The sequence below is a fragment of the Cebus imitator genome, unplaced genomic scaffold, assembly GCF_001604975.1.
Source record: "Cebus imitator isolate Cc_AM_T3 unplaced genomic scaffold, Cebus_imitator-1.0 Scaffold188, whole genome shotgun sequence".
In the NCBI taxonomy this organism is placed as follows: domain Eukaryota; kingdom Metazoa; phylum Chordata; class Mammalia; order Primates; family Cebidae; genus Cebus; species Cebus imitator.
The window spans coordinates 5,409,994-5,420,216 of NW_016107503.1; the positions used below are offsets into that span (position 1 = coordinate 5,409,994).

Below are 10,223 nucleotides of genomic sequence, written 5' to 3' on the forward strand. Positions count from 1 at the left end.
AAAAAAAAAAAAAAAAGAACAGGAAAGAAAGAAAAATCTATAATCTAGATGTACCAACAATAATAGCTAATACTTTTTGGGATTTTATTAGGTGTCAGAAACTTCTTAACTGTTTACATGAGTTAAATATTTTAATCCTCCTGACAGTATTTTATACATAGGGAAACTGAGACATAGGCAAGTTTAGTAAGTTACCCAGGGTAACACAGCTATTAGGTGGCAAAGTCAGGGTTAGAACCCAGGACAACTGCCTCCAAAGCTGATATTGTACTCAGCTTTACTGTAGCTAATAGTAAAAATGGTAGCAAAAATCAATAGCAGTAGAACAAACCAACAGTTGTTAAAGGGCGTAGGAGGACTCACCTCAAAAGCAACATTTGTGCTGAAATATTTAGAACACATGGAATTTCTTCAGGCAGTTAGAGAGAAGATATAGGAAATGCGAACAGCAAAGATTGATAGAGTTTCTCTGTATGCCTCTCAGGGTCAGTGTGGTTCCTGTTGGGCTTTCAGCTCTGTGGGTGCCCTGGAGGGCCAACTCAAGAAGAAAACTGGCAAACTCCTAAATCTGAGTCCCCAGAACCTAGTGGATTGTGTGTCTGAGAATGATGGTTGCGGAGGGGGCTACATGACCAATGCCTTCCAGTATGTGCAGAAGAACCGGGGTATTGACTCTGAAGATGCCTACCCGTATGTGGGACAGGTGAGATTGCTCCACACAGTTACACAGCTCTGTCAGCTTCTCCTTCCCCAGCATGATATTTTGTCATGGAAACAATTCCAGAAATACTGTTTTCTGTTACCCTATCCTGCTTTCTTGATGAAATAATTTCCCACAGAAAACCAAGAAGATTTCCACAATCTGGGGGAATTTAGGGAGCTTAAGCTACTACGGCTATTTGCTTCTCTGCCATGGAGAGAAAACAGAGGCTAGGCTACCTACCCCAAAGGCTTCCGAGCAGGGCTCTATAACCCTCTGCCCAGTTCCCCACTCCCACAACAAACCCACAAACCCACCATGCTATTTTCGCAAATTGTGTGGCTTTATTTTATATGATCTCGGTGTGAGTTTTCAGAACATTTAAGCAAAGTATGTAAGTTTATATGCTCACATGTATAAAATGAGAGAAAAAACAAGTTGCTTCATACTATAGATAAGGGATTAACTCAGTTCCTTCTGCATGATCCTTTAGTCACAGGAAGGAAATCGTATCTGTAAGGCAGGCAATCTGAGGGTTTTTTAATACACATGGGGCTGGGACTGATAGATAAAATAATGGAGGACCTTTGCAACAGAAACCTCTGGAACAGGGATAGGAAGTTTGAGAATAAAAATGATGGCTACTGTGTTCTAAGCCATGTCCTTAGTGCATTTTTTCTTTTTCTTTTTTTCATTTAATCTCATATCAACTCTGTAAGGTAGACTTATCTTCAACGTATAGGTGAGGAAATGGACACTTAAGGAGATAAAACAGTATAATTCATACCACTAGTACATAGCAAAGGCAAGATGTATCTACCAGGTATGTTTACCTTCTGCAAACATTCCTAGGCATGTCTCCTATGCACATGTGCAAGAATTTCTTACTAGGATATAATGCTTTGGAACAGAATTGTCTAGGTCTTAGGGTGTATCTATTTTCAACTTTACTACACAATGTCAAATTGTTTGCCAAAGTATTTGGAAAAATGTATACTCCACCTGCAATGTATAAGAAATCCCATAGAATCACCTTTTTATTAGTATGTTTACCTGGCCATTTGCGTTTCTTCTTCAATGAATTGACTGTTTTTATCTTTTGCTCATTGTTTTTGTTTTCATTTATTTATTTATTTATTTTCTTGGCTTTTTGAGAAAACGTTTAATTTATTTTATTTTATTTTATTTTATTTTTGAGACAGAGTCTCATTCTGTCACCAGGCACCAGGCTGGAGTGCAGTGGTACGATCTTGGCTCACTGCAACCTCTGCCTCCTGGGTTCAAGCAATTCTCCTGCCTCAGCCTCTGGAGTAGCTGGGACTACAGGCATGCCCCACCTTTTTCCCATTTTTAATTGGGTTTTTTTTTTTTTTTTCCTCTTTCTTTCTTAAAAGTTTTTTAAAAATATTTGATGCTGGGTACGGTGGCTCATGCCTGTAATCCCAGGACATTGGGAGGCTGAGGCTGGTGCATCACGAGGTCAGGAGATCGAGACCATCCTGGCCAACATGGTGAAACCCCATCTCTACTAAAAATACAAAAATTAGTTGGGTGTCTGGTGGAACATGCCTGTAATCCCAACTACTCAGGAGGCTGAGGGAGGAAAATCGCTTGAACCAGGAAGTCGGAGGGTGCAGTGAGCCAAGATTGCACCACTGCACTCCAGCCTGGCAACAGAGTGAGACTCCGTCTCAAAAAAAAAATTGGGTATCAATATTATGTATGTTAAAAGTTGAGGATTGTCTTTTCATTCTCTTTATGATGTCTTTCAATCTAGAAAAGGTAATTTTAATATAATAAAATGATTAATTTTCCTTTGCAATTTTTGCCTTTAGCAATGTGTTTTATTCATTTATGAATGAAGGAAGGTAAGAAAAAATAAAATTTAGAAAAGAAGAGCTCTGACCAGGTGCAGTGGCTCACACCTATAATCCTAGTACTTTGGGAGGCTGAGGCAGGTGGCTCACTTGAGGCCAGGAATTTGAGACTAGCTGGGCCAACATGGTGAAACCCATCTCTACCAAATATAAAAAAATTAGCCTGGTGTGATGGCACATGCCTGTAACCTCAGCTACTTGGCAGGCTGAGGCAGTGGAATTACTTGAACCCAGGAGGCAGAGGTTGCGATGGGCCAAGATCACGCCATTGCACTCCAGCCCGGGTGACAGAGGGACACTCTGTGTCAAAAAATAAAAAAAAAATTAAAAAGAAGAGATCTGATAGGGCAGTAGCCAGATAACATTTTAAAGGGATGGTATTATAAGTTTGTTCCAGTTATAATTCAGGTTATTCTGACTTTAAAGTATCATCACATAAAATCTTTCTGAGTCAATTTCCAAGATATTCTGTTTCACTTGTAATTCTGTGTAATTTTTGGCACCAGGAGGGATCCGAGGTTTGGAGCACATGGTAGAAACAAAGATATCTTGAAAAATTATCAAGGCAGTAGACCACTGTAATCTTAAACTAGCACATCAAATGCTGCTATTGCTGTTAACATTTAGATAATGTTAGATAATTTATTTTTTCGAGGATATCTCACTATCTTGCACAGGCTAGAGTGGAGTGGCTATTCACAGCACGATCATAGTACATTAAAGCATCAAACTCCTGGGCACAAACAATCCTCCTGCCTCAGCCTCCTGAGTAGTAGACAATATATTCTTGTAGATGTAACCTTAGGGTTCTGAAGGGGTAATCCGTAGGAAAATGAATTGCTGAAAATATACCACCTTGACATGGGCTATTATTAGATTCCATAATTGTGGCTTGCCAACGAAACATTGGTAACTACCTGTAAAATATAGTGTTGGAAGTCATAGGCTAAATTGCTAAGTTCTTCAATCTATTTGTGTCATGTTATAGCTTTCATATTCTGTCTTTGATGAGAGCACATGGATCATACCAGTTCCTCTGATACAGATGCAGAGGGCCCGGTCTTCCCTCTAGCTAAGCCTTGGCCTTGGCCTTGGCCTCCTACCCACACAGCAGCTGGTTCCTTCCTGCCCCCTGAGGCTCATACATACTATATGGCCAGTAGCTGGTTTATGCTTTTTAAAAAAATCTTATTTCTGAAATCTTTCTGTACTGTTTTACAGGTTTTCCTCCCACATTTATGTCTTTAAACCACCTGTAGTTGATTTTTATGTGTGGTAGAAGGCGGGAATACTCTTTTCATATTCTTTTTTATGAGGAAGAACAGATTCTCTCTAGAAACCCTAGACTGCTGCCTCTGTTAGTTCACTGGCATCACTCAAAATATTGGTTGAGTTTCTCACTCACTGACTCATTGCCTATTGCTTTGTGCTAGTCCTGTTACAATCTTGTTTCTTCCAGGAGGAGAGTTGTATGTATAACCCAACAGGCAAGGCAGCTAAATGCAGAGGGTACAGAGAGATCCCCGAGGGGAATGAGAAAGCTCTGAAGAGGGCAGTGGCCCGAGTGGGGCCTATCTCTGTGGCCATTGATGCAAGCCTGACCTCCTTCCAGTTTTATAGCAAAGGTAAGAAGCTGCTCCCGGCTGGGTGCAATGATGCATGCCTGTAATCCCAGCACTTTGAGAGGCCAAGGCAGGTGGATCACCTGAGGTCAGGAGTTGGAGACTGGCCTGGCCAACATAGTGAAACCTCGTCTCCACTAAAAATAAGAAATAAAAAAATAAAAAGTTAGCCAGGCGTGGTGGCACATGCCTGTAGTCCCAGCTATTCAGGAGGCTGAGGCAGAAGAATCACTTGAACCCAGGAGGTAGAGGTTACAGTGAGCTGAGATTATGCCACCACACTGGCCTGGGTGACAGAGCAAGACTCCATAAAAAAAAGAAAAAAAAAAAGGAAGCTGTTTCTATAGAGCACTGTCTTTTATGATACAGGCTTGATGGCTTCTTGAAGGACCTTGGGTGTTTTCACTACTTAGTTTTTGTATTCAGATGGAGGCGGCCAGAGAGAAATTAACAACTGCTACAGTATGGAGCTGATCTCTGTGGGAAACCCTCCCGACCTGGATGGAATTCTACAGAGAGTCTCCTAGACTGGGGGATCCCACAGGGTGACCCTTGGATTGCATAGAGCCTCACGCTGCTAGTTTGTATTCTAGGTGTGTATTATGATGAAAGCTGCAATAGCAACAATCTGAACCATGCAGTTTTGGCAGTGGGATATGGAATCCAGAAGGGAAACAAGCATTGGATAATTAAAAACAGGTAATGATGGGATCACTACTTACGTCATTTAGTCACCCTTTTAACACTCAACCTCACCTCCAGCTTCCCTATATTCCTTTCTGTCTCCCAGATCAAGAAAAAAATTATCTTCGGCTTCTGACTTCTGTCTTCTCAGTCAGAGGCTCTTAACTCTGAGTCTGACATTTAATGGCCAGTGTGTTAGTCCACTTTGCATTGCTATAGAAGAATACCCAAGACTGGCTAATTGATAAAGAATTGAGGTTTGTTTGGCTGTACAAGCATGGCACTAGTATCTGCTCAGCTTCTGATGGGTCCTCGAAGCTTTTACTCATGGCAGAAGGCAAAAGAAGCAAGCATGTCACGTAGTGAGAGAGGGCGCAAGAGAGAGAGGGAAGTACCAGACTCTTTAAAGAACCAGTTCTCACATGAACTATTAGAGTGAGAACTCATCATCACCAAGGCAATGGCACCAAGCCATTCATGAGGAATCCACTCCCATAGCCCAAATACCTCACACTAGGCCCCACCTCCAACATTAGGGATCACATTTCAGCATGAGACTGGGAAGAGACACACATCCAAACCATATCAGCCAGACAATAGTGCTCAGCGTATGTGCTGGGCAGATGCTCCCTGTGTGCAAGGTGCTTAGTCACATATACAAACCAACGAGCAGATGACGCCTTCAGTGAGCTCAGAGCCCAGTAAGACAGACCTGGCTGGCTGGGTGTGGTGGCTCACACCTGCAATCCCAGCACTTTGGGAGGCCAAGGTGGGCAGATTACGAGGTCAGGAGTTTGGTTGGTCAACCATCCTGACCAACATGGTGAGATCCATCTCTACTAAAAATACAAAAATTAGCTGGGTGGAGTGGTGCACACCTGTAATCACAGATCCTCAGGAGGTTGAGGCAGGAGAAATGCCTGAATGTGTGAGAATCACCTGGCCCACACTTTACTGCTTCTGTTGTTCATTTCACACCCCTCCACTGGCATCCTCTTCCTACGGAGCAAAATTCTACTCAGCCTTTTGGCTCAGCTCAAGTGCCACCTCTTATATCAAGCCTCTGAGATTCTCCTGATCAGAATCTTTCCCTCCTCTGATAGGCGGAGGTTGCAGTGAGCTGAGATCTCATCACTGCACTCCAGCCTGGGGACAGAGTCAGACTCCATCTCAAAAAACAAACAAACAAACAAAAAACCTAGCTAATCATGAGACAAAGCAGTACAAAGAACCAGCAGGAGCTTTGGAATTACATATTTTTACTTTCTTTTGCCTCTAATGTGATCAGTTTCTCAGGGCAGTTTCCATTAGCAGTCTGTCTTTAACAGTAGGGGAACAGTGTAAAGGTTTAATATTCCTTTGAACAGTTTTTTTCCTTCAAGATACACTTAGGATACATGGATATAAGAACTTGCTGGGATTTCCAACTCTCTAGAATCCCCTCCCACATAGTGGGAGCTTTAAAAAAAACAAAAAAAAAAACAAAAAAAAAAACAAAAAAAAACTTGCCAAAGATGTGAAGAGAAACATTTTTTAGAAATAAAATATAGGCCGGGCGCAGTGGCTCACGCCTGTAATCCCAGCACTTTGGGAGGCCGAGGTGGGTGGATCATGAGGTCAAGAGATCGAGACCATCCTGGTCAACATGGTGAAACCCCGTCTCTACTAAAACTACAGAAAATTAGCTGGATGGCGCGTGCCTGTAATCCCAGCTACTCAGGAGGCTGAGGCAGGAGAATTGCCTGAACTCAGGAGGCGGAGGTTGCGGTGAGCCGAGATCGTGCCATTGCACTCCAGCCTGGGTAACAAGAGCAAAACTCTGTTTCAAAAAAAAAAAAAGAAATATAAACAAAAAAAAGTTAGTGTTTACTTTCCTATGTTGGGGAACAAAGAAAACTCCAGGGTACTTTGCTTCTCATTTCTCTAGCACTTTGTGACTTTTGGGGCTGGGAAGACTGATGAGAATTACACTTTTCCTTTCCTGCTGATCACCAGTAACCTGGCAGCAGCATTGGCTAAATCTGCTGTCCTCTGTGTCCTCCAAAGAGCAGGAGTCCTAGCCTCTGAGGAGTTCACAGACTCACGTGGTGGTGTAAGCAAGTTGGGCTGCTACCTGGAAGGCAGGCAGGATTGAATGTGAGGCTGGGAGTTGCTTCAAACCTGAAACAACTTTTTATATCACAGTTCCAACTCAGGATGAACCTGAGCACCTTCCCAAGTCTCCCGCAGCTTCTGCTATATGTTGTCCCTTCTCTTGACTCCCAACTCCAGTCGCTGACCCTGTTCTTTCATGATCAGGTGCCATGTGTGGAGATAGCTTCCAAAACAGCTGGGAGGAAGAAAGGACACACTCAGGCAGGATCAGGAACACTGGGGGCCCCTGGAGAAGGGGAGAATGGGGGCAGGGTACAGGTTTTAAATAAAACATATTGGGTAATTGGAGAAGTTGGTGGTTGGGGAAGAGGACTGAAAACAATTTAGGAAGATATACAAACAAGCTTTCGTCTCTCCTCTGTCTCACATCGTCTCTCCTGTCTTCTAGTCTTGCCACTCATTTCCTTAGTAATCTCATCCACTCTTATAGTTTCATCCATCTCTCCTATGGGGTTTACTCCCAAATCAAGATCACCAGCTTCTGCCTCTTTCTTATGCTCTAAACTTACATTTTCCAGATTAATCTTCCCCAAATACAGCTCTGATCATATCACTTTCACACTCAAAATCCCTTAGTGGCTCCTCCACTATAATGGGTCACAGGGTAAAAGGTGAAGCTCTTTAACCCCACAGAAAAGGTAATTCAACCTGATGTCAGTCTGCCTTTCTAGACATATCTCTCAGTATACCGTGTCAGGCACACTATTTTTCAGCTATGTGATCCTAATAGTGCCCCACGCTTTCCTGCCTCTGTTGTTCATTTCACACCCCTCCACTGGCATCCCCTTTCTGCAGAGCAAAATTCTACTCAGGCTTTTGGCTCAGCTCAAATGCCACCTCCTATATCAAGCCTCTGAGATTCTCTTGATCAGAAGGAATCTTTCCCTCCTCTGATACCTATAGTATTACGCCTTCTCCCTATTTCTTGACTTTAAACTCTTTAAAGGTAAAAATCATTGTATTCATTTTTGTGTAGCATCAGTACCTAGCATAATACTTAGTAAACATTTTAATGAATAAATAAACTGAGAGTACTAAGTATTTTTCTTGATTGATCTTACAGCTGGGGGGAAAACTGGGGAAACAAAGGATATATCCTCATGGCTCGAAATAAGAACAACGCCTGTGGCATTGCCAACCTGGCCAGCTTCCCCAAGATGTGACTCCAGCCAGCCAAACCCGTCCTGCTCTTCCATTTCTTCCACGATGGTGCAGTGTAATGATGCACTTTGGGAGGGAGTTGGTGTGCAACTTTCGAAGCAGGTGTGGTGGTACTGAGATTGTCTGTTCAATTTCCCCATTTGTTTGTGCTTCAAATGATCCTTCCCACTTTGCTTCTCTCCACCCGTGACCTTTTTCACGGTAGCCATCAGGACTTTCCCTGACAGGTGTGTACTCTTAGGCTAAGAGATGTGACTATAGCCTGCCCCTGGCTGCAGTGTCCCAGGGCTGATGCTGTACAGGTAGAGGCTGGAGATTTTCACAGAGGTTAGATGCCCATTCACTGGGACTAGTTAGCTTTAACCACTCTAAAGGACTGGGGTGATCTGACTTCTCACTTTCTAAGTTCTCTTCTATATCCTCAAGGTAGAAATGTCTGTGTTTTCCACTCCAATTGATAAATCTATTCATAAGTCTTTGGTACAAGTTTACGTGAATAAAAGAAATGTGATTTATCTTCCCTTCTTTGCATTTTGAAATAAAGTATTTATCTCTTATCTACAGTTTAAAAAATAGCATCTAGTTCACATTCATTTTGTGTTAGATACTGTGCTAGGTGCTGGAGGAAAGAAGATGAATAGAACATTTTCTCTCTACTTGATGCACCCACAGTCTGGTTGTAGAGACTTTCATGTAAACAATTCATTTATTTGTTCATTCCTTCAGCCAATATATATTGAGTGCTTACTCTGTACCAAGAACTGTACTACATTTCTGGGATTGACTAGATATAAGGAGATCTCAATATTTAATTCTGCCTGAGGGGAGACTGGATTAAGTGACATGGAAACTTGGGTCTTGGAAAATATTTTAAGACTCTTTTTTTCCTCTCTCTCTCTCTCTCTCTCTCTCTCTCTCCTGGGCTCAAGAGTTCTTCCCATCTCAGCCTCCTAAATAGCTTGGACTACAGTGCACAATGCCATGCTTAGCTGACTTTTTGAAAATTATTTTTTGGAGGCCAAGGTGGGAGGATCGCCTGAGCCCAGCAGTTTAAGACCAGCCTGTTTCCCTATGTCAGCCAGGCTGGTCTCAAACTGCTGGGTGCAGGCAATTCTCCCACCTCGGCTTCCCAAAGTGCTGGAATTAGATGTGTGGGCCACTGCATCCAGCATGACACTGTTGTTAAGATGGCAATAATCTCCAAATTGATCTACAGAATTAACACGATTTGTATTAAAATCCCAGCTGACTTCTTTGCAGAAATTGACAAGCTGACCCTAAGATTCATATGGACATTCAAGAGCTTCGGAATAGCCAAAACAATCTTGGAAAAGAACAAAGTTGGAGGATTTGCTCTTCTCAATTTCAAAACATAACTATAAACCAACAGTAGTCAAGACAATGTGGAATAAAATAGGCATATAGATCAATGGAATAGAATTCAGGGTGTAGAAATAAACCACATTCAGTTGACATGGGGTGCCAAGACAATTCAAAGTGAAAGAATAGTCTTTTCAAAAAATCCTGCTGGACAACTGAATAAAAGCATGCAGGAGAATGAAGTTGGAACACTACTCCACACCACATAAAAAATTAATTCAAAATGATTAAAAACGTAAAGGTAAGAGCTAAAATTCTTAGAAAACAAAGGGGTAAATCTTCCTGACCTTGCACCAGGCAGTGGTTATGACACCACAGCACAAGCAACAACAAAAAATTAGGGCTGGGCGCTGTGGCTTATGCCTGTAATCCTAGCACTTTGGGAGGTTGAGGTGGGCGGATTGCCTGAGGTCAGCAGTTTGAGACCAGCCTGACCAACACGGTGAAACCCTGTCTTTTCTAAAATACAAAAATTTGTTCGGCATGGTGGTGGGCACCTGTAATCCCAGCTACTTGGGAAGTTGAGGAAGGAGAATCGTTTGTGAGGTGGAGGTTGCAGGGAGCCAAGATCACACCACTGCACTCCAGCCTGGGCAACAGAGCAAGACTCTGTCTCAAAAAAAAAAAAAAAAAGATAAATTGAAC

General features: G+C 42.4%; 1 protein-coding gene across 1 annotated transcript in view; it reads left to right on the plus strand.

The window, feature by feature from the left end:
- CTSK (cathepsin K) overlaps positions 1-8,791 on the plus strand; it is a 13,570-nt gene extending 4,779 nt beyond the window's left edge. The window contains exons 5-8 of the mRNA XM_017546349.2: positions 485-703; positions 4,037-4,202; positions 4,793-4,898; positions 8,101-8,791. Coding sequence (XP_017401838.1) covers positions 485-703; positions 4,037-4,202; positions 4,793-4,898; positions 8,101-8,200 — 591 coding nt within the window. The 3' untranslated portion in view covers positions 8,201-8,791. The remainder of the gene's footprint in view (positions 1-484; positions 704-4,036; positions 4,203-4,792; positions 4,899-8,100) is intronic.
- The last annotated feature ends 1,432 nt before the right edge of the window (positions 8,792-10,223 follow it).